Genomic DNA, 25542 nt, shown 5'->3' on the forward strand with positions numbered 1-25542 from the left:
AAAACCATAAGACATAAAGTTCTGTTGTTTAGGACATCTAGCTTAATATTTTGTTACGGCAACCTGAAAAGACCAATACGATACTCAAAATTTTAAAATGTGATTGATTGGTTTTATGAAAAATCAGGGTTAATTTTAGTATGTATTGTGCTAAGGTTTTAGGATTTACAGAGAAGGGAATTATCCCATATAAACATCCAGATAAGCTTTCTAGCTCTTCACAGTGATAAGACTAATATCTATTCCTTTGTATCCTACTTCCAACTTCTACATGCTACTATTACCTACTTATTTCACTTTCAAATGTATCCATTACCTCATATTGTAACATAAAATCATCTTCTTTCTAACTCAAGGCTTTTTGAACATTAACTCAGTATTAAGTATGAAGCACAACTATCATAGACTCTAAAAGAGAATCATAAAAAGGAACTGTCATTTTTAAATCTTTTCAAAATTAAATGTAACTCTGTGTCCTGTTGATATTTCAACTCTGTGAAAATATAAAAGCATAAATATTAGATTATGTTTTCTGATACTGCTTCTTTTAATGTACAGGATTCTAAGTGTCTTATTTTCTGAAAAAATATTTTAATTGTAATTATAATGTTTATGTATTTGGGACTTAACCTTACAATGAAAAGACATTTTATTTTTCAAATAACTAAATAGAAGCCTTTGTTTTTAATTATAAATCAGTAAAAAAAATCTTAGTATCCTGAACCTTAGACAATATTATTGCACAGTTTAGAAAAAAATCAATTTCTCTGATGTGCTCTAAATTGATGTGCTTTGGAGACACATCCTCAATTACTACATAAAATTATGGGTTTTCCCAACAGCATTATAGATTTAAATTAGGCCAAAGTTCCAGATGAACCCAGTCTTCATCTTAAAGTGGACAATGGACGTAATGAGTAATTCCTTGCATCTCCCTAAAGCAAGCAGCAGTGTTTAGTCACATCTGTAATGACAGTTAGATAATTTTAGACCTCTTTTGAAATTTCTAAGCTTCTAGATAATATTTTTTGTCACTGGAGAAAACTGACATATACCACCTTAATCAAGCCATTATTGAAAATGAGACATATCAACGTCCTGACCTCCTGATATGGCTCATGAGAAGGGAAAAAGATCAGTTCTGTAGTATTCTTGCTAAAAATATGACTCCTGAAATGTGTTCATTAAAATGAGGTAAGAGACAGATCTCCACTGTGAGATACTCAAACAAATATTTGATCAAGAATTATAACTGAATCCTAAACTACCCCAGACTAGGAAACTCTAAGGAGATAAAACAAATGAAAAGATGTGATAATGAATTTGTTCTCACCAGGAGAAGTACTTTATTGGAACAATTAGCAAAAGTCCAACACAATCTACCGATCGGTAAATGATATTACACCAATGTTAATTTTCTGGCTTAAATCATTTTTACAATTATTAAGATAATCACATTTGAGGAAGCTGTATTTGAGAATAGCAATACTTATTTGTAAATCCAAAATTACTTCAAAATAAATTTTAGCCAGAAATGCTAGTGCATTTCTATAATCCCAGAATTCAGGATCCAGAGGCAGGACAATCATGAGTTTAAAAGGCTAGGCCAGGAAACACAAGTGAGACCTTATCTCAAAGCCAAAATTATAAACAAAAGGGTTGGGGTTATGGTACAAGTGGCAGAGAGTTTGATTAACATGTGGGAGGCTCTGGGTTCAATTCCTAGTAATGAAAAAATAAATAAAATAAAATAAAAAGTTAAAAAAATTTTACCTAATTGATCTTCAGTTGACAGATGAGGCCATCAAAACTTATTATTTCAGAGACTGCTCAAAATAATGAGAAAATTGCAACTATAAGAGTTTCTGTTTACTCAATCTACCGTATAAAGCTTCCCCTAGTAGAGTTTGAGAAGGCTCTGCCCTACTACCCAAGGAGATAAATCTCTCTTATTTTGTTGGATTTGAAGACAGTATATTAAAAAAATTAAAGAAATTTTAGAGGTACATTCCCTCAAGCAAACATTTGTCATGGGTCCCTGAATTAACTTCTCTGTTTTACCTACCTCCATAGCTATACTTTAGTCTTAAAATTTACTACTTTTCTTTACCATCTGGTTACTTGGTTGGCTTACCAACTAGATTGTGAATTCTATAAAGTAGTCTCTTTAGATTTAACTCTCCAATTAAGCACAAACTCTATTGCAGAGTAGATATTTGCTTAGTATTTGAAGAAGAAAGCGGGAAAAAGGAAGAAATAAAACACATAGGTTTAACGGCACATGAAAGAATATTTTTAATGCAATGTTAAGCAAATTTGTGCAAACTAGTATTTTTTCCTGCTAGTCAACCTAAGACTGATAATCAGTATAAATCATGCAAAACAATTAGGACAGAATTTACTCCATTATACTACTTGCCTACATATGCTACATATGCTTAAACGAGCAAAAGCTGGCAGACTGTCCATTTATCTAATTTTGTCATTATCTCGGAGTTGCACAGACTGTGGCAAATTCCATAGTTCTGTGTCTATAAGCCCTGCACATAAAACTTTAGATAACAATTTATAGTGCACTGCATATACAAAATCCTAATCATTTCATGTCTTGTCTTTTATACTTAAAAACTTACTACAAATACAGTGTCAAAACACAGTATAGACTGCATTTTATTCTTCATTTCTGTGGCTTCCATTACCAAGAAGGTGTCAAGTTGAGTGTGTATAAGCACAAACAACATGAAATGTAGCATTTTAAAATGATGAACACAGAACAGGCAATGTGAGCCTAACCTAAACTATCTAGGTTGGCTACAATTAGATAAATTCCTGAAAGTTCCTCACTTTCTCCAACTTTCAGTTATTTATTTCTATCTGATAAAGCCTTCGGAATTATTATCTTCATTTGCAACTTAAGATAGCATTGAAGATAATCAGCAATATTGCACTTACATAATCAGTGACACAGTGTGACATTCTATTTGCAATATGGTAAAAAGGAAACAAAACAAAAATTTTCAATTATTGATTTTATGTGGAAAAAATGCACTTAATACCTTATGTTTACACTGGATTAATGTAAGAGCTAAAAATACTGCCTGAAGGTACTTCTAAAAATCTGAACTTATTTGCATCCCACAGAGCTGATCTGTGTCCAAATTCCTTTTGAAACCAGCAGGAGCTCCACACTTTTATCAGCAAGCTACCAAGAAAGTAAGAACAAACTAACTCTGGTTATAAACATACTATGAAAATGGGCTTCTATACATACTTATGAAAAATAAACTGGCTTTGTTTTCTCTTAGGATTTATTCTGAGCGTATTAGACACTTTGTTATTTTCTAGTAAAATCTATAAAATATGTTACTGTGATGAACATATTCTTCACTAAGTAACTAAAACTTGGGATTCGTTATTTTCTTTTTGTGTATTTAACATAAAATTTCCCAGCTAAGGAATCTAATCTGTTATTTAACAGAACCTATTTTCATGGTGAAAATTTCTTTTCTGAAACACTGAATGCAGCTTTATATCCCGGGAGACAGTCTCTTAGTGAGAGATGGTGATGAGGTGTAATGAAAGGCATCGCAAATGTTCACCGATGCTCTCCAGCAAGCTTTGATGTAAAGGAAAGACAGTCCTGAACACTGCATTTCTATGTATTTGATTCTTACTAGAGTAATAGGTATAAATTCTCCCAAATCAGTAAGGAAGAAAGGAGATAGCAAAAAATAGGGGGGTGGAGCAAGAGTGATGTGAAGAGCAATGGAAGCAGACTGTGGAAGATGCACAGAGCACATACTTCCTTGAAAGTAATGGCCTCAGGTGCAGCCACCAGCTGACAGTCCACTACAGTTTGGAAAGATGAAAACTACTTAATACCTGGAACAGAGGCTGGGCAGTTTTGAAGACAGATTTTTTTGTCAGATGGTTAGGGGATGTTAAGAGAGAAATGCCAATGTGAAGAAAAGAGGTTGGAAAAGTTCAATGTGATGCAATGAAACGGGTGGAAAATGTGAGCTGCTATGAACTGCGAACAGCAGATAAAAATGACAACCTGTAACAGCCAAAGGCAAGATCTTTCCACTTCATGCTCCCCAAAGAAGGACAAGAAAACAGCCATGGTTCTCATTGAAGAACTCCTGATCCCATTTGAATCTGTTCAACTTTGGTCTCAGGTTATCTTATGTCAAACAATCTCAGTAAATTAGCTAAAATAATAAGGTCAAAAGCCATATTGTGACCTCATTATCTTCAATGTCTTAATGACCAAATTTTATTTATGGCATAATCATTTAATTGAGCTTGCTATCCACAGCTATTAATACAGTCTACAAATTTGAAGGTCTGAAAAAATTTACAGAAATTATTTCTGCATTTCTAAGCACACACAAAGCAGACTTTCTTTCTAATTAATTGTAATAATTATGAACACTATGCAATACATAAAATAGTATCTACTTTCACCTGATGGATCACAAATAAAACACTTCACCTATAATGCAATACATTATCAATACCCAGTGAATTTATTAATAGGTATTGAAGTAGAATATATAATGTCTAGATTAGTTGAATGCATATTCCAAATATTTTGAAATTTTTATCAAGTAACAGAAATAAATGGCAGATATCATTAAGCTCATTTTAGGAGAAACTAAAATTTATTAATAGGCAGTTACAGAAGTAGTAGGATGGGGTAGAGCAAGCAATAGAACTGATGTCACTCTGACACACACTGTACTTATCCATTATGTCATCAAATTAAGCTGTAAGATTTATCAGAGTCATCGCTTACATTCTCCAGTTACCTAGATATCTAGATGTTGTCTAGATGACTAACAGTGTGGACATCTAACTATGCTAGGTTTGACAGACATCTGTGAAAAATACTAATAAGGTTAGTTCTTTTCCTTCATGATTATCTGTCCATATTTCCTCCACATCTTTGTCTACGAATGTTTAGTTTGCTGTCCTATAAGCACTTCTAGTCATAGTCATCACCTCCTTTAACTAAACAAAGAAACAAAAACATTGTACTTTGTATACACAAGTGATCAAAAATATACTGAGGTCAGAGTTATTTTTGTTCCTCTGCTTATTCAGACCATGAATGCAAAAAGCATCACTTATCAGCTCATGCTATACAATCTACAGTTTTCATGTTTGGTCACCTTGTTACAATGAAATACACATTGTTAATGTAAGGTCTTGGATTTATTTTTTTGATTTACAAATCCTCATTACATCTCAAATTATCATGTTGACATTCTTCTGTACTTTAGTCAATTAAGAAGTTTTTTTTTTAGTCAATTAAGAATTTTTAAAGCTCATTTCCATCCTGGGCATTTCACAGTGAACAGTTGTACTAAGCCCAGAATATACAGCATCGGGAGATAAATACAAACCTACTTTCCTGTCAAATAAACTCTGCTAAGTAATCTCTGATTCTCTAATCAAGAAACCATGCAATTTCTCTTTGATATAGATGATACTGCCCAGTAATGTCGTACACATTTGGTGCTTAAACAACCTCCAAGACATACATTTTCATAATTTTAAATCAACTTGCAGGAATTATTTGAGTTTAAGCATTCTGAATTATTATGTGAAGAATATGAAATAAAAAAATAATTTATAATTGTGTTGATTTTTAAAATGTCAATCTAGTATAGACAATTTTGCTTAAAACCAGATTAATGGTAAAATTTTTGTTGCTTTTAAAAACATTTACTGATCTTTACACTGGTTACTGATCCCCTTCTCACGTTGCTCTCTGTCGCTTTAAGGTTTCCGTACTTGCTCCTCTGGAGTGGGGACATCAAATGCTTTCATGTTTTGGGTTTTCTACTTCTTCCTATATCTCCTGACCTTTTTTTTCATTCTTTCTTTCTTTTTGGTGGTACTGGGGTTTGAACTCAGGTTCTCACACTTGCTAGGCAGGTATTCTAAAACTTAAGCCAATCCACCAGCTCACAAAAGCTATGCTAGGAATATTTCTGTATAGCTATCCTCAACTCATCTAGCAAAAATGCTTTGTCTTCCTTATTATGCTTGTGTCTTTTCTTCAACAAAATTAGTGATAAAGGCAGAACAGGACCTGCCTGGAACTGAGGGGGTTAGGGGTAAGAGGGTGGGGGAGGGAGGCAGAGGGGAGAAACGACCCAAACAATGTATGCACATGTGAATAAATGAATAATTAAATAAAGAAATAAAAACATTTACATTTTCACAAAAACATGGTTTTACCTAACAGCTATGGTCTATTTTAAGATTAGTTAAATATTAGTGCTCACTAAAGAAAACTAAATTCGCTAAATATCCATTGAAATGAATGGAATTAAGAGCTAGATTCTTAGTCAAGGCATTACATTTATGATTACTGCTCTCATGTTTCTTTTTTCTAAGAAAAGCAGGTAAGAGGGCAAGTTTATCACATATTATATACATATTTTATAATATGTGTCATAACATAGGTATAGATGCTGATACTATTGGCACAAGAGAGTGGCCATGAGAAATACATACATAAATAAAAACACGTTTTATCTACATATGCTTTCTTAAGGCAGGAAAATGTTATCAGTGGACAAAAAGTAATCTTAATCCACAGGTATAGAACACACTAATTTATTTAAATCCTTTTGTTTACAATATAGTACCTGTTAATATTTATAAAATATAGAGAGACTACAAGAAAAAAATAATAAACACAATAAAGATTACCTTAAACACCATAAAGGCTCATTAAGAAAAATAATTTTTCACATTTTCTTAAGGTAAAATTAAGTGAAAACAATGACCTAAGGAAAAAAATAACCAAGATTATTCGGTTAAAATAAGATTCTACCTTGAGCTTTCAAACCTGAAAAATTTATTTATAAATAAACCCATCTGTTATATATGCTTAATTTTATGAGGAACAGAAGCATAAAAATGACAAAGCAGAAGGTAGAATACAGGGGTATAGACTTCTTGCTGGTGTGTCTTTTCCAGTACACTTGTAACAGGACTAAACACCAAATTGAAAATTCAGGAAATCTTTGGAAATTTGATCTAAGGATGGAGTGGAGGGAAAAAATCATGCTCCTTGAAGTGCCCTTCCATTCAGTAGGTCCTCAGGTGAAAGCCTCTGCTCCAAAACTCAGATAGGTAAAAGCTGTGGGAAAAAAATCTCAACTTGGCCACCGCTTGGCCACCAAACACATGTGCCATGAACTACTCATGATTTGTGTAATGCTACTTCCAGCTGACCTCTGTTCACGCTCATTTTTAGAAAATTTTAAAAAGCAAGAAAATCAATCTAACAAGCAAAACCAACGATCTACAAAAAACAAGACCATGAAGAAAAGTGGGCTTGAAATGCTCATAAGTTGGAACCATTAAGTTCAACCACTTCACCTTGCAGTTTCTAAATGGCAAGTGTCAGGAAATACATACACGCATAAATCTAAGTATGCAAGTTATTTTCACAGTGTCTCACAATCAGCAACTAGAAATTCAGCTGGTGTAAGAACCCACTACCCTCCATTTATTAGCAAATACTCTAATTGTAGTAACAAGAGTTTAAGAATGTGCTGCCATTGTGATAAACCATGCCTCTAGGACCCCTCACCTGTTCTTAAAGATAGAGCCTCACTCTCTAACCTATGACTCCACTGTACTTGATGAAACTCTGACTACAACTTCGTGGCAGCCAATAACAAAACCTTCATAAACTCCTTCATGAGAGTAATGTTTTATGTTTTCTATCACCAGTGCAAAAACGAGTAGTTCTGCATCCACCCATAGATATTGACCATAACCATTTGCAACTCTGAAAGGTCAAATGCCCTACCTTTCCTACATAGAGGGGGTCTGAACCCATGTATTCTTCCAGCACAAAGAACTGATTCCACACCCAGCTGCGCTTGGTCCGTGACCTTCCTGATTGGAAATACGGCTTTGATCTGGACCTTGAGAGTTCTGCTTGACTCATTCCAGAGAAGCACAGCAAAAGAGCTATTAGCTGCAAAAAATGGCAGAACTCCACTTTGCCCAACTTCATCTTTTTTTTTCTTTCTTTTTCCTGTGTAAGAAAAAAACCTTGACAAGAGAAAAGGCACAGTTCCAGTTGGCTTAGTAGTTCTTGCCTCCGGCAGGGTGTCAGCTGGGAGTCCAAAGACAATAATTTGTAGAGTGTTGGATTGGAAGGGGTCACCAGTGTTGAGTAGCCTTTGCCAAAGAATGGTGTAATAGATACCTACAAGAACAAAGAGAAGGGTTTATGTCAGAATCCAGAAAACATAATAATATTAAGCTTTCATTTACTAACTTAATATTGAATTTCCCAAGATATTATTTGTTATACTGTCAAATATTAATTATACAAGTAGATAATAACAATAGCCATTGCCACATTTGTAAATTACATTAATACCTCAGATGCAGAATTAACTTCATTCCATAATGCAACCTTAAAATTTCATGTTACTACTAGGGCATTTGATTTGAACATATGGTTTATTTTACATAAATGTAGCAGCATCATTTTAAAAATAATTTTAATGTTAGCCTTTTTATAATAGTCAGTTTCATTCATTTTTATTATACTGTGAAAGCAAAGCAGTTCAAAGAAGGTATTTAACCAAACAGGAAGGACATACGCTGGTTTAAATCTCTTCTGTAAAACTAAAGAGAAATAAAAACGTGTAAGATGACTCAAAACTGGTTGACTGATGCTGAGTCACAGAACCTCAGCTGTTTTGATGTGTTCTGATTTGATTGTGATCAGCTGAGAAGCTCAGTAGTTTCTATTTTCTACCTTTCAAACTTACTGTCATGTATGCTGTGTAGCATCTTAGGTTATGCTTCTCACTGTAGTTATTTGCTATTCTACAAATATTTACTGAACATTTTCAGCATGAATTGTACATAGTAGGCTCTTCCTCTATAAACATTTATGGAATTAAATTACATTGATCAGTAGATGGTGAGGAAAACAACTATAATTGTGAACCCCACGTCCTGTTGGCTTGCACCCAGAAGGTGCTTCAACAGCAGCATGGAAAAGACCTTTTCTAATGTCTATTTATTGCAGTCACAGAATTCTGATTATGCAAAAGATACAAAATCAGTTACAAAACAAACTTCTAAACACACCCCCAAAACACAGAGAAAAGAGAATTTATAACAAGATGCTCACTTAAATCACTATGTTTCACTTTGTTTGTGAATTCATTTTACTTCCTATAAATAAATCAATAATAAGATGATTAAGGAAAGGGATTATCATGTGCTTGTGTGAGTTTGTGTGTGTATATTTTTAGGAAGAAGAGAAAACTTCAGTATCAAAAGATACCTCCCTAGTAAAACAGAAAATGTAGTATCCTTGTAAACTTTTCCATCTTTCTATCTATTTCCCCTATAACAGTAATGCCTGTTACTCAACAGACAAAAATTTTCAACAAGCAAATTGTTTAAGAAACATGCTATATACAGAAGGAGAAATGTGAAAGAAAAAAAACACATAAATTTAATGATTATGTTACAAAGTGAACACAATAGAAGACGTCCCACTGACTTCGAGCTCTGTTAAAATAAGCACATACATTTTTAAAATCTCTATAAAGTTTTAATATTGCAGAAGATATTTCAGAATTGCCCAATGTCCACAAAATTCCTGCATGCTGAAAATCAGCAGGAGTAACTAGTATTAAAGCTGTTAACTGCAACCTGAGCATTGAATGCAATCACCCAAAATCCAGAGATAAGAGGTAGGCTGGAGTAGGGTTTACACCATCATGATGAGGGTTGGTTAATAGATACAAAAATACAGTTAGATAGGAAGGTTGATTTATAGCATTTGATAGCACAGTAGAATGACAACAGTAATTTATTGCACATTTCAAAAATAGCTAAAGAAGAGGAATTTGAATGTTCTGAACCCAGAGATGATAAACATTTGAGGTAGTGAATATACTAAAATCACCTTCATTTGATCATTACACTTTGTATACATGTGTCAAAATATCTCACCATTCCTCACAAATACATACAATTATTATGTTTCAATTTTAAAAAGTAAAAACTGAGAAAAAGAATTTCCTCCATTTACAAATCACCCTAGAGGACTAACTGTTCTACACTTAGAATTATAAAGAACAAGAAACTTGGGGTCATACCTAGACAGTCCATTTTAGCCCCTTAACGAAGTTGGTAGCTCATTGTGGGAGGTCTGGGGGACAGACTAACAAGAGCAAACAGGGCAAGTAGGTGTAGAAAGTAGGCAATGGTGCACTGGTATATGGATTAGGCCAGGAGGAGCCAAGAATCCTGAAGAGTGGCCACTAGCCTCAGTGGCTATAGGAATGGGGTGAGGCAAGTTTATGCACTTCCTTCATTAGTGGCAAACTGGGTCCCTTGGGATGTGGAAGGATGTTTGGAGTAGTGGGAAAAGGACTGAGATAAGCATAAGAAACTGGGAACCAAATGTGGTTCCAATTTCTCTACTCTCACTTCTCCAGAGAGAATAAATTTTCCTTTTTGAAAAGTGATATATTTACTTTACCCCTTAAGATATACTTTTAAGGTACAAGATAGCCAAATTATATTATCTAGACTACTTTATAGATTGAGTGGACTTGGTAAGACTGTGTCAATGTAAATGTGTATCCAACTTCTAAAAGAACTAAAAAACTGGGGAGAAAGCATTATCACATTCTGATGAAGACTGTGGATGTCCATATCAGAAAAAATACATATAAAGGTCTATCGTATCTTAATCATACAATCTTGCTAGATGAGACCTTAGGCAAGTAAAATTCTAAGAAGTTAACTTCCATGATAAAGTCTCAAGCCTCTCACTTGTAAATGGAAATGAATGTAATGGCATGTATTTTACAGGATTAAACAAGCAAATCACAGAATTCTAAGCATAGTGCTTGGCACATTTAAAAGTTAAACAGTTTTTAGGATTATTATCATGAGATTTTTGAATGTGAAACTGGTTATGATAAAATGACAGCTTGTGAATAGATGTTACTTTTTGTTTTAATGTTGTCAATTCTAACAAGATATTTTTACAAATGTTACCATAAATGACAATGGTTCTTCTAGTTGTTTTCAGAGAACTAAGTGTTCATGGATCAAAAAATCTAGATGAATACAAACAGAAGTATTAAAATACTTTTTAAAATACGGTTATTAAGAAGAAGAACAGAGGAGGTGAATTTGACTAGGATACATCATAAAAAACTTATGTAAATGTTACGATGTACCCTGAGTATAATAATAAATTAAATATATATACATAATTATTTCCTAAATGTATTCTGTCTAAATTTTTATTAGCCAAACACTAGTATCAGGATCAAAGTTTACTTGCGTTCATTCAGAGTGTAAAAAAAACAACAAACTGGACAAAGAATAAGATTACCGGGCTCTTTCACCCCAACCATATGCTACATGACTTTGGATCCTCCCGGAATTTCATTTTACACATTTACAAAGTGAAGGAGCTGAAATAAATTGTCATATAAAGTGTATTTTTCTCAATCTTACTTTTAGACTTTTGACAATTATATAAAACTGATTTTACTGGCTTTTTTAAAGTTATGATAAAATATATATTGCTAATAATTAAGGTTAAAGGACAGAGAAATTTAAGAAAATGATAGGCATTTAAAAGAACCATTTGGCCTGCTGGTAAAATACAGAAGATCTTTGAAAAGAGAAGTTGCTCTTCAAAAAACTCTTCTTTCCTCTTGAGGAGCATTTCTATTCCATATAACAAAACTGTAGGTTTATCAAATAGAACACATAAAGAAAGGGACTTGCAGAACATGCCACAAGTGACTGACTGCTACTGAGATAGTATTTGTGAAAAGAATCATTCACTATCCCAGTTAAATCAAGGGTTTTAAAAGCATTAGCCTGAACATACATCCTGATGAACAGGTGCACCTACTCTGTATCCATGGTACCTAGAATAGAGATAGGCATATACTCAATATTTAGAAAATCTTTACACAGTGTTCACATTCATGGTGACATACTACATTTTCATACGGAAAATCAACCTCATAAGTCAGAATGTAAATTTCTAGGTAGCTAGCATATTTATGAAGCACAATCACTTTGAAACAATTCTTTTGTACTTATCTTCAGTAGTTGGAGGATTTGTTTCTTAAGCCAAGTTTTAAAATTTTTCTCTCAAAGTAAACAATATTGCACTAGGATACTATAACTGGCACTTTGCATATGTGGCACTTTGTGTGTGTAGATAAATACCTTTGCAATATCCTTTGTGGATGTATTTGGAAAAATAGAAAATGCTGTCTGTAAAGTTGTGCTGCAGGACTGGAGGTGTGGCTCAAGTGATAGAGTGCCTGCTTTGTAAGCACAAAGCCCTGAGTTCAAACCCCCAATTCTACCAAAAAAAAAAGAAAAAAAGAGAAAATTGTGATGCAAAACAAATGTGTTCATAACATTTCACAAATATTTTTGGTAGTTACCAGCTCTACCAGGAACATCCACCCAACATACAAGAGAAAAGCATTCTGGCCACAGGTCAGCTGTCCTTTTTCTTCATCAGCCCAAAACCCTGCTTCCTTTTCAAACAGCTGATTCTCAAGGTAAATGCAGTACAGCAGTTCAACCAAACTCATCCTGTCTTGAACTGTGTTATCATTTAAGAAAGGAAGGATAATGGAGGGTTATAAAAAATTTCAATTCTTTGTGTTTGGTTGTAGCCAAAAGTGAATCTGAGATTTCATCATTCATTACCTAACTTCTCTAAACAGGGCTCTTATCTTCATAAAAATATCAACATGTATAAAGGTATCACAACAACATTTTACATGTAAATGAATTTGAGCAGGGACAGATAACAATTATCAACTTTTCACAACAAGCTAAAGTTTGCCTCACACATCTATGCCCTGAAGCAAAACTCTGCAGCCCATCTTAGACTTCCACATGGCTCATCTTCTCCCTTTCTCTGTCTTCTCTCCCAAAGTTCACACACAGGAGTTCATAAGACTCACTTCAGAAACAAGCAGAGACATGCAGGAAGGATGAGGAGATTGTTCTCTGCGATCTGAACAACTAACCCTTCACAATTGATGGTAAAAAAAAAATGTGCAGAAATGTATGTTGATATACAGTTGAAGTAACTTCTACAGATGTGTGTCAACTTCTGCACAGTTATCAATGTGGAGATTACAACTCAGAAGAAAAACAAGGGGAATAGGTTATATCCAGTAGAGGAGTAAACGAGGGTCAACCAAAGATGTTTGCAGAAAGTACTTCTGATGGCTGCTGGACTAATGACTCACTTGAAATTCAGAAATTATTGAAGACTTAAAACACTTTTTGTTTGTTGTGATATTTTAAGATTAAGATTTGCATTTTAATTTATATTTTCCATATTTTTCCAAACTTTTTATATGAGAATCATTACAAGTAGTACTATGATCAACACAACATACATTAATTGATCAGTAAAAGAAAGAGAGCTTTGAATAGGAAAGTATAAATGGGCTAAAGCACAAAGAAAGTGGGTGAGAATCAGTCAGGTGGTATCTATTAAATCAATATCACTTACTTGAGCTGAAAACATTTTATCATGCTATCATTTTGCTTTAGTTATTTTTGCTCCACTAAGTGGCAAAGAATTATTTCAAAGTAAATTGTTTATTATTCATTTAACAGCTAATATTGTTTCACCAGAATGAATTCTTCACTATAAAATTTTCTTGGATTTTCTAGTTCACTTAGCATCTTTTAAAAATTAGATTAAGCAACTATCATGCTCTTAATCAAATGCTTATTTTCATACTTAAAAGCAAATGACTGGAGATCTTTTACTCACAAAGAATGTTTTCTATGCATCAACATATCAACTATAAATTACAGAAGTACAAATCTTCCAGTACCTGTTCCATCTACATTAAAGTCACCATGCTAAAAACATGACAAGAAGTATAAAATAGATCCAGTCACTACATATCATCCTATAAAGCACACAATGCCATATGCTCTCTAGAAATAATCTGTGCTATAATATGAATATCAATTATATTAAAAGGAAATATATTACTTGTTTAGATTTTTGTGGTACTTATAGGCAAATTGTAGTTTGATATAAACAACCAATGGCTTATCACAATTAAAGATCTTATGCCTCAAAGTTTCTCTAAACTCTAGGGCAAGCAGTGTCTCATGCTGTCTGGAGTTTATAGGTCTCAAACTGCTGTAGGAGGTAGTTAATTCCTGCCACACTAATACACAACTTATTTTCAATTGGTAATTTTCATTTAAAGAAATTATGCATCAACAAAAAATAAAGTTATATCTCTCTTTTAAAAACGGGTACATTTCTTGATGAGGTAGGGTATGAAAAAATAAAATGAATGTTATCATTAAACATAAATTTAATTATTGCATCTTCTAGGGAAGCAATTCCAGGAATGGCACTCCAGTACTGTCAGTGCACTTCATAGATTTATCTAAGAGAATCAGAAACTATAATAGTTGACTGCCAAAACCTTCTAGACTCTAACCAATATTCCCTTGGATCTTTTGTTGGCTCATCTATAAAACATAATAGTACAAGGAATCATAGCTATAATGACAACAAAATGAAATAAATATCTTGCTTTGGCCTATTGAGTCATTTCCAAGCCTGCTTTAAAGTTGAACTACATTTTGACAAGCAGCACAGTCTTCGTTCACTTTTACGAAAGATGAAAAGTGGAAAGGACACCACTCCACAGCAGTGGTTAGAGGACACGATGCTAAGTGTGACCACTGCTGTAAGAGCAAACTTCTACTAAGTAGTTCTTTGGGATAATTGGAAGAATATTCTTTTACATTTTGGCTATTTTTTAGGCAAGAGGTAGCTTTATTTAAACTGCAGCAAGAAATCTGTCTCCTGATTTAGCCAAGGTCTTCAAAGACCTTCACTTGTCCTTGCTTCCCCAGGATAGCAGCCACCTGTGACTACTGAGGTGCTCCCTGTGATTTACTTCTATCCACAAATTTAGAGTAGCTGAGTTTTAATAATTAGTTATTCGTTGTTCCTTTTGTTTCTTTTTAAAGTAGAGGCATGTAATACATTTTGGAAATACCAAAGGGGAGGAGATATATTTTAACTTCCTTTCACTCATGACTGAGCAGATGTCAGAATTCAACACTAGAAAGAAGTGTACCAGGGTAAGGAGCGTTTTAAGAATATTAGCCACACTTTATGTTCAACCATGACATTAAAACCAAGCTATTAAGGACTATGTCTATGAGACAATTAATGAAAATGACACCTGTATACTGAATAATGAAATAGTTTGATTCTCATGAAGGCTCATATTAGAGAAAAAACATAAAGAACTCTCAGTTCTGCTGCTCTTGATGTCTGAAGATCTGAAGTTGTGGAATCAAGGATAAATAACATATTTGAGCTGGAATAAACTTTATAAAAACCTAGCCCACCCTTCTTTCTTTACTAAGAACAAAATGGAAATCTACAAAATCCTAGTGAAATGTCCAAGGTCACACAACTAGTAGCAGTATGAATTTAAAATACTCATTTAAAACTGAAAGCATTTTAGCAAACAACACTTTAAAATATTCATTGTACAATTGTTCATTCTGGTTATGAATATCTTTTTTAATGTATGATCTTGGAATTTAACATGCCTTTCTCAAAAGCCAAGAGAATTTGATCATACTCAAACTTTTATATGACCATAAGTTTTAATTTTCAAAGTAGGAGATCATCATGATTATTCCTAGTTAAGAGGACAGGGAGTTACAGAGTAAGAATAAGGACCAGAGGAAACTATTGAGTAGGGCTGTATTTTCTAATGTTGCAAAAAGTGAAGAGCAAACAGATCCAAATTTAAAATTGCCTTCTCCCGTTTAAACTACTGTGGTGGTCAAAAAATAAGTTCCTACTATATTATGACCCTAAGAAATTAACTATTCCCTATGAAAATTGAATGATATCCCATCAAAAGTTTTAGAAAAAGGACATCAAGTCAAGAAAATACATTTGAATATAAAATTTATATATAGGACCATTTTGTTTGGCAAAATAACTATCATACCAGTTGTACTCTTTTGGGTTAGTACTATAACCAGTACTTTTTAAAAAGATGACTGTCTTGTCCTAATAGTTCCATTATACTCGTTCCAGATTTAATTTTGCCATCTTCAGCATCTAGTATAGTAATATAATAGCATTTAATTTGCTGTTTTTTTAATATTATTTAAAGTTTATCATTGCAGTCAATAAATTTAATGCATAAAAGGTTCATCTCCTCTGTAGCTAAATTGTATAATTTTTTTACAGTTCAATTAGTGAGGCTTAGGATTCTTTGCGATATGTCACTTCCCATGTAAAGAAACTGTGATCAAATCCATTAGCTCCCTGGGCCAGATAACATTACAACCACAGATCACAACCTCCTACCGTTAACTGGCCTAAATATGCAGGAAGGAGCCCTGGAAATGAATCACATAGCCTGCAGTGTGCATCTGGTTATCAAACATGGAAAGAAAACTTCTCAAAGTGGATTACAGAGTCAATTTCAACTAAGCACAAGCAACCTTTGCCATGAGTGAAAGAAATGAAAAGAAAAGGGAAACAATGCTTTATAATTAACTTGAAAAAAAGTCCATGTAATTTAAAAGTAAACAAAGTCACAAAGCATAGTCCTTCTGAATTACTTACATAATAGCAAAACAGTAATATTACATTTAATCACTTTTGTTCTTTTTATTTTACTCTTACAAGAAATCTTAGCTGTATCCATTTTAATTTGCCCATATATTTACCTTGTGCCAGGTGTGCTTTATGTGACTTCAATAAAAGGCATCATGTTTCAATGAACACTATGCAAAACAGAAGAAAATGGAATTCTACCAGAGTGAGAATCTATATTATAATCTGAAATGAATGTATGGACAGATGTCTGCATATTCATTTGCACTGGTAATTTTATCAGTAAGGAGACTTGCAGAATGACAAGGGGGAAGTGTTCACAGGGGCATCTTTCTGCAAAACCTGCAAATTCCCAGAGGAGGCACTCGTGTATTGCTGTTTACTGCTAGATCTGCTCTGCTTGTCAGAGGCTGGGACACGGTCACACACAGGACTCTGATCACATGCCTCTTTCCTTGTCCTCAGTTCCCCTTTACACCCTACCAAGGAACATCTGATTCATTCATCCAGGAAGAAATGCTTCCATCAAGGTCCTTTTGCAATTAACTAATGCATGTTAGTTATTTTAGAAGTTTCTGAAACTCCCAATTTAAGCTAAGGCTTTGAAGCTTTCCAATCAAGTGAAATCATTTTTTCATGTGTGAGAGAGAATGATGATATGACACAAGCTGTTAAATCAGTAAATGTAAAACCTTATACAATTCAGGAAGATTGGAATCATTCAGCAATAAATATTCACAACAAAGAACAATTTATGGGTTTAGCAAGTAAATGATAAAGAATTTCTGAAAAATTTGACAAAGAAAGTATTTGACTTGACACAAAGATGTATTCACTTCTTATCTGAATACATTCTGAGAAGTTTATATCAGCTTTGCCACTAAAAAGCAAAACTGCTGAATAATAGGGAGACTGGCAAAGAAATTATGCCTCAGAAGAGACAGTGGTTTGATTTTTAGACCAAGAAAGGCTGAACAGAGGCCAAGGAAATGTACTCTCCACCCTCTCTTCCTCATTGGGCACTAAAATCCAGAGTCAATTCAAGGGTAAATTGCAGTAATATAGATGCTTTACAAGTACTCTTTGATAAGAAAAGGGAAAGCTCTATGCTATTAAATCAATAAAAGTAGACTTAAGAAGAGTTGTGAGTCTGTCAACAGATTGTTAACACAATTCTAATGACCTACTGCAGCCCGTAACTACAATAATATCTAACATTGTAAGTGCACAATGCCCTTTTATTAAAGCTGCAAACCTTAATAGCTTTTAGCAGGGTGATGGGCTATACTACTGATTCTTGTTTTCTTTATTTTTCCTTCCACAGACTTTTAGCTAGCTTTACCAGATAAAACTATTAACACACTATGCTGCCTAATTGCTCCCACTAAATCACTCCATATTAAACACTAACACACAAACAAGACTTACACAAAGTTACACTTGACTACCGGCCTCATACTTCAATCCATAATTCTCCAATACCACTAAATAAAAAGAAACGTGTTCTTAATGAATTTTACCTTTACATAGAGAAACAAGAAAAGAACTTGGGTCAACACAAAGGCTTCTTAAGAAAAGAAGTAATTTCTCGTGAGTTTCTGGAATTTTCAAATATAATTTCTTTTTACCTGGCTCTTTTCTCTTAACAACTTGTCTTTATAAAGACACTCTTTAAAACTATTTAGATGTTTTTGGCAGGATATCTATGCAAACTTTCCTTTTAAAAAGACCGTTACTGCTCCTAAACTCTTAAAATACACATTTTGTGCTATTATTCTGATTTTTAAAATACATATTATCTCTTAGGAAGGGCCATGTGTTGATAAGATACATTTTTCTCTCTTTGTATAAAGTTATGTTCATCTACTTCTGTACAAAAAATGACCTAAGCAGCTGTCTGGTTACAGATGTTATGAAGGGCAAGCCCTACTTAATATTGAGTTCTCTGAATAAATGACCTCAGAAAGACAAAATACTTCTTGCAAAGTAAAAGATGTTTTGAGAATATTTTGGTTGGATATGAAGATCTTCAAAGTCTTGAGACACCCAATACTTCATGGTTTCCTAACACTTTGCCATTTGCCCAGTACTGGGTGAACTTATTGCTAATCTTTACTCACCTGAACTATGACATCTAACAAATCCGTAGGCTTAAGGATCTAAAACGTGAAGGCATACAGAACATGGGTCCTCTCGCATTAATCCACACTGGAAGGCTGAATACCAGCAAGTATTGTCTACCATATGGACCCACAAAGAAGTCCACCATACATTCGGAGAATCAGGGCGCTCTTTCCCAACGCACGCCTAAGGTACAACCAGGTGGAAGGGAAGCAGGACGCGGAGCAAAGACAAACCCTGCGGATTCACCATATCAGCAGAATACTAATTACAAGAAAAAGCAAAGCAACCTTAGGTGAGTTTCACCTCCATGGAAGGCAAAAGGTGTCTAACGCAGATGGTTCAAAGGACTCCTGCACACACAGGCGTACATCCCTTCCAGCCTCAAACCCCTGCAGAACCCAGCAGCACGGGCAGCGCGGAGTTGTGCCCCCATCAGTCTCAGGTCAAGGGAGGAGCCTGCCGGTGTTCCTCTTGGAGAAAAGCGGACCAGACCGCCGGTGTTTTCCGCTGCATCTGACAGTGCTGGGATTTGCTCTTACCCTGAACTACTTCTCGCGTCGCACCTGGTGTCTGTCAACACCGCTTTCTGGGCCAAGCGCCCCCAGCTCCGTCCACACGCTTGTCCTGCCTGGCAGAACGTCTCACAACACGCAGTAACTTGGGAACAGCAAGGGAAACTCCACACGGGTCCCCCAACCCCCCGCCCGCTTTCTGCTCACTGATATCAGTCCTGTTTCCAAATGCGCACAGCAAGGGCGCACATCTGCCCGGCGGCGCCTTTCCCAGCCCCTAGCTGACTGACACACTCACCTGAGGCCTCGCTGCCCTCCTGGTGGCGTCAGGCGCCCAGAACACAGGCGTTTGCATCCGAAAGGACGCACGCTCGGCGGCCGGGCGCCTGCGGGCGTTTCGGGACCCTGGGCGCGCTGCTCCGCGCGCGGAGCGGAATGGAGGCACCGGTTCTGCACCTGCCGGGGTCGGACGGCACCGGCTCTTCCTCCAATCACAGCTCACTCCGCGGGGCACGGAGACCCTGCCCGGCCTCGGACGCCAGGTTCCCACTGCCTCCGTGGGCTGAGGGCGGCCCCCAACCCCCCACCACTCTCCTCTCGCACGGGCGGCTCAGACACCAGGTCCGGAGCCAACGGGAGCGCGCGTCCCGCGAGAGGGCGAGAGGGCGAGCGCGGGAGAGAAAGAGAGAGCGCGCGGGGTCGGGGGCCAGGGGAACGCAAGAGGGTGGTTCGGTTCCGCCGCGGGCGCCCAGTGTTAGCGCTGTCCGAGGCCGGTTCGGGGAGCCACTGAGACTTTAGAACCTCCTGGAGATCCGGTGAGGGCTATTGGCAAAAAACGCGAAGCGGAGCCGCTAGCCGGCACGCGCGCGGGCGCGCACACACACGCGCACAGACACACACACAATACACACACGCACACACACGCACCCTCCTCCACCTCCCTCCTGACAGATCTGTGCAGATGGATTTCTTCGCAGGAAAATAAAGAAGAGGGTTGAAAGTAGGAGGGGCTGAAGCCTGTGCATCTATCTCTCCGGGAAGTATTTGCATCTGAAAGCACCAAGCTGGTGGAGAGTTTTGAGAATTTTTTGTCAGCCCCCACCTCCTTAGCCTGTCTGGGAAGCCGTTGATCAATTGAGCTCCTAAGGCATGAAGGCAAAGTCATAAAACTAATCCGAACTTGCTTGATAGTTTTGCCCTTTCAGTCTCCTCGGATTGCCCTAGTTGTACTTTCTTTACTTGGAAAATATTTCTTCCCCTACTGGGTTCTCTAATGCAAAACTTCCGAGGTGTATGATTTACACGCAGGGTGGAACAGAAGACCGTCGCGAGGCGAAGAAAGGAATGAAGAGCATCTGGTCTTTTATTTACAACGCGCTGCAGCCAGTTGAGTTGAGCACGCTTTGTTTTCCTCTGCTCGGGTGCTTGATTTAACCTGAAGACTAGGTGTTCTGTCACAAGGGCTAGAAAGATGAATAGATCATTTCCAAGTAGTTCCTTTTCATTTTTCTCATTCTGCCAGTACAACTTCTCATCTTCTTACGATTCAGCCTTAACAGCGATTCTTAGGATACAGGCTATTTGGGCATATGCTTGTCCGCGTCAGCGTCTCGGATTTCATATTCACTCAAGCACACTTGCTCTTCACCCAATCCAGGCTCTCCTGTCCATTTAGCTTGCATTCTCCCCTCCCCCACACATGGTCTCAGTATTTAAACTGAATTCAAGCTAATACTTCCAAGAGCAAACACTTAATCTTCCTCTAAATTGCAGCTGTGATCCTATCCTCCATACTCATATCATTGCTTCATTTTAAAATTTATATCTCCAATCCCAAATCTTCTCTGATCCTGATCTGCTTGGATGGTAATTTCATGGTCTATTTCATCTTAACTGTCAGAGATCACCAGGACTCAAGAGGCTTAGTACAAACACCTTTATCTCCTTTTAGATCTCTCCTTGGTTCCCCCAAGTGTGTGCTTTTCTGTCAGGGATCGCGTTGTTCTCCAGGTACCCGGATATCAAACCCTGGCAATATTTTTAAGTTCTTTGATGTGTTTTCCTGTGATAAAATCCTCAGTTGTCTGGCTGGTAACATATACTCTAGAACTTTACATTTTTCTAGTAATTATACTTCTTTTGCCTAATGAACTGACTTCTGAGATGAGACCTTTGTAAGTCTCAGGTAGATAAATATTAGTATTCAATATGACCAAGACACAAAACAGGTTTTGCTCATATTAAATTGTTTTTGAAAAAAAGAAGTGAATGTTTGAATCACATCTGGCATTTAACTCTGAGTATTCCAAACTGATCGTAAACTGCTCACTGAATAATTTGAATGCAAAAAGATAGTATTGTGATTGGCAAACAGCTTCATTCATTAGCTTGTTTTAATCAAAGAATATCACATAGGGAAGGAAAATATTTACAGACCATTAAGACAAGTTATTTTAGTGATACTTTTCCTCAAGTTTTCCACAAATTTTCTTGTTTTGTAATTTTGTATCTCTGCATGAGGGTTAATTACAAATCCAGGCTTTCATTCTGAACCAGATGTTTCCATTCTACCTGCCTTCCTTTTCAAAACTTTCCGTGAAACAGTTATATTCAGATTGTGAAAGAGGTAAAGTGAGTTCAGTCAGCCAGAACTGGTGATCACACTAACCAGCTGTTCATTCAGTTGATCATTCCAGGTTTCCCCTAGAAAGAAGTGAGGACAATATACATACAGCAAATGAGAGCCATCCTTTCGTCTAGGGGGATCAGGAATGGTGGCTGTGTCAGTCTGACATTTTGTCACTCTGACAAGACACCTGACATAAACAACTTAAGGGGAAGGAATTTAAGCCCACAGTTTCAGAGGGCTCAGCCTGTGGTCAGTTGGCTCCCCCTGGTCTGGGCCTGTGGTGAGGCAGAACATCATGGCTGCTGGAGCATGTGGTAGAAGAGATTCTTCATATCATGGTGAACAGTAAGTAGAGCCAAGCAGTAACAGAAAGTAAACAGGACAGGGTCTGGCCCCCGAGAATGTGCCACCAGTGACCTATTTCCTTCATCCAGGCTCCACTTTCCACACTTCCAACACCTCTCAATGATCTATTCAAATTTTGAATATGTCACTGGATCAAACCCTTCATTGCATCAGAGCTGGCATGATGTAATTGTCTCTGGAAAAGTCAAGCCAATTAAATGGACAATGAAAGTTGATTATCATAGTCCCTCTGAGGAGAGAGATAAGTTGAGATAGGATGATGAAAATGAGTAGGCTTTGTGAAGATCTGAAGGAAGAATGATCTATGTGTAATAAAGAAGGGAGAAGTCTGATAAAGGAAAGGGTTGGGTTTTTTTTGAGAAACAGAAAGTACTGCAGAAACTGAGGAGAACAGATATGGAGCACATGTGAGTGAGTTCCATGGGCCTGATCTTACAGGGTGTTTTCACTCCTGGAAGACATCTAAATTTATTTTTAGAAGGAACGCTAATAAACAAATAAAGAAATAAAAGAAGAGGTCCCAGGTTTAAGTTGTGCTCAAATCAGGGCAAAGACATACTTTATTAGGTTATTTGTCCTCCCCTTTCTCCATGACTTCTGGTTGATTAGAAAATCTAGTTTCCTCAGAATGATGTTTTCCATAATAGGTAAGACACCTAAAAAATTAGCTAGCGTTTGTTGCCCTTAACGCAGAGAAACTAAAGCAGATACCTTAAAAGCAACTGAGGCCAATAGGAAAAGGAGAACAGGAACTAGAGAAAAGGTTACATCAAAAAGAATTAACCTAGAAGGTAACACCCAGCACAGGAAATCAATGTGAGTCAATGCCCTGTATAGCTATCCTTATCTCAACCAGCAAAAACCCTTGTTCCTTCCTATTATTGCTTATACTCTCTCTACAACAAAATTAGAGATAAGGGCAAAATAGTATCTGCTGGGTATTGAGGGGGTGGGGGGGAGAGGGAGGGGGCGGAGTGGGTGGTAAGGGAGGGGGTGGGGGCAGGGGGGAGAAATGACCCAAGCCTTGTATGCACATATGAATAATAAAAGAAGAAAAAAAAAAAAACAAAAAGAAAATCTAGTTTCCTGAGAAGCATAATAAAAAGTTAGTGTTAGTATATGAATCCAAAGGTGCTACCAATTAGTTGCAATTCCAAGAAATACAACTGTAAGCTGTGACTGTATATGCATACTTGTGAAATTTCATATGCTTCCTGATAAATTTCAAATTTATTTTATAATACTTCTATTAATATGTATATATATTAACCTTCTCAACTGAAGGCTTTATTTCTTCAGTGCCATGTAAAAGATGATTTGATAAATTTGGTACTGTTCACTTTTCTACCTTACTGAAAACAGTACTCTATTCAACTTATTGTCATTGTCTTGACTAAATTAAAGTCACCACTTGTACTGGAACTATTTTTCATAGGAGGAAGAATCATTAAATGTAAAAGAACTCTGTCATGGCTTCTTTCAGTGTGGAAAGTATTTCTATAGCTATTTTGTTTTCCAAAGATTTGATCCAAGGAAGAAATTTCTGATGAGATAGCTTATTAGATTCAACTAATATTCATTTCATTCTGATATTGAAACCAAAGATGCAAGTTGGTTATGTGATACCTAATGACAGAAAAGCAATTACCAGTGAAAACTAAGTTCAAGAAATTCTGGGAAGCCATAGATAGATGTGGTAGAAGGTAAAAAGATTTTCCATAGGGTAACATCTCAGAAATGTGGGTCATTTATGGTATCTTTTGTATAACTTCTCTACCATAAAATATAACTAACAATTTTTTCATTATACAGTGCTTAACATTTTTCTGAGGGTGTCTATATCCTTCAGTTTATTTTATATAATGGAGCATATTTCTTTTCCTGGAAAAGATGAGACATAGAACAAGAGATTCTACCTCAGCATAATTATTCATTAATTTAGGAAATATTTCCTGAACCCTTGCTATATGATCTCTAGTGTAGAGTATGGGAATGCAGCAAAAGAGCAAAATGTATTTCTTATCTTCAGGACTCTCCTAGTCTAAAATTAAAGACTGTATACAAATGTATGTACTATTTATTCCAAGAAGGAGAGAAGGGGTATGAAGAAGAGTGGTGGAGGGGGTGAATTCAGGTATGATATATTTGATATAGTGTAAGAACTTTTGTAAATGCCGCAATGCATCCCCCACCCAGAACAACAATTAAAAAAAAAAGAAGTAATCAAGTGATGAAAAGTCTTGAAAAAGAAGAGAAAATATTTGTGATGCACTAGAATAATGGATTTCAATTGATAAGTTTTATGAAGAGAAATGATTAGCACATTTGCATTAGAAGGAGGAATGCATTATCAGTCTTAACTCTGTCTTCAATTAGAGATGAGGAAAATGTTTAGAATGTTGTGGAAATCCAGATAAGAAAAATCATGACCTCAACTATAGTTATGGCATTGGTAATGTATGGTAATTCTTGGTGTATATTCAAATAATGTAAATAGATTTCAAGTTTCTTGCATAGAGTTATCAATGCATCGTATGGAATCTGCTTGGAATAGCATTTTGCTGGTAACCATGGTCTTTGGTAGAATACTAAACTTGAAAATCCAAAGTCTGAGCTAAAACAGTTTTGCCTCATTGATATGTTCAAGGGCTCTTGTTTCATTATCCAAAAATTCAACCTCTGTACAAAAATGAATTCTTTGTCATAGAGAATGTTGCTCAGCAAGAGGATCTTCAAAAAATCATTGGAATAAAGGGGCTGCTTTACACACAGAAGTATTTAAAAATGCAAGAGTGTCTAATAAGGTCTGAAAATTGTTTTCCTTGAAAGTTCCTCTGAGTGAGTGGACAGTAATGGCCCTTTGAAGAGCTCCTGTCCTTAATACCACAGAACACTGTGTAATAGAGGGTAAGAGAAGTAAAACTCCTCAGGGAAGAATTTTTGGAGGTTTTCTCCTGTTCTGCCAAAGATACCATTTGAACTCTGAGTCTGCAAGTAGCTTACTCTTCCTTGAACCACTTGGAAAAATCCCACAGAAAGAAAACGACAATGAAATAACACAGCATAGGTTTGGAAAGCCATGGTAAGAAATCCATTTCATTCCTGTAGTCACTAAATGAAGTTGTTTCTATCATTCCAGTTTCTTTCATATAATCACAGTTTCTTCTCTGAGATTCACAATATCCGTGATGTTGAGGGTCAATGGTTAT

General features: G+C 36.0%; 1 protein-coding gene across 1 annotated transcript in view; it reads right to left on the reverse strand.

Annotated features, from left to right (window-relative positions):
• The window catches only part of Cdh7 (cadherin 7), a 126549-nt gene extending 105646 nt beyond the window's left edge, over positions 1-20903 (reverse strand). The window contains exons 1-2 of the mRNA XM_074069667.1: positions 20441-20903; positions 7838-8242 (exon numbers count right to left, since the gene is read on the reverse strand). Of these exons, the coding sequence (XP_073925768.1) occupies positions 7838-8242; positions 20441-20503 (468 nt within the window). The 5' untranslated portion in view covers positions 20504-20903. The remainder of the gene's footprint in view (positions 1-7837; positions 8243-20440) is intronic.
• Positions 20904-25542: the final 4639 nt, after the last annotated feature.

This window comes from Castor canadensis, chromosome 4 (genome assembly GCF_047511655.1).
Source record: "Castor canadensis chromosome 4, mCasCan1.hap1v2, whole genome shotgun sequence".
NCBI lineage: Eukaryota > Metazoa > Chordata > Mammalia > Rodentia > Castoridae > Castor > Castor canadensis.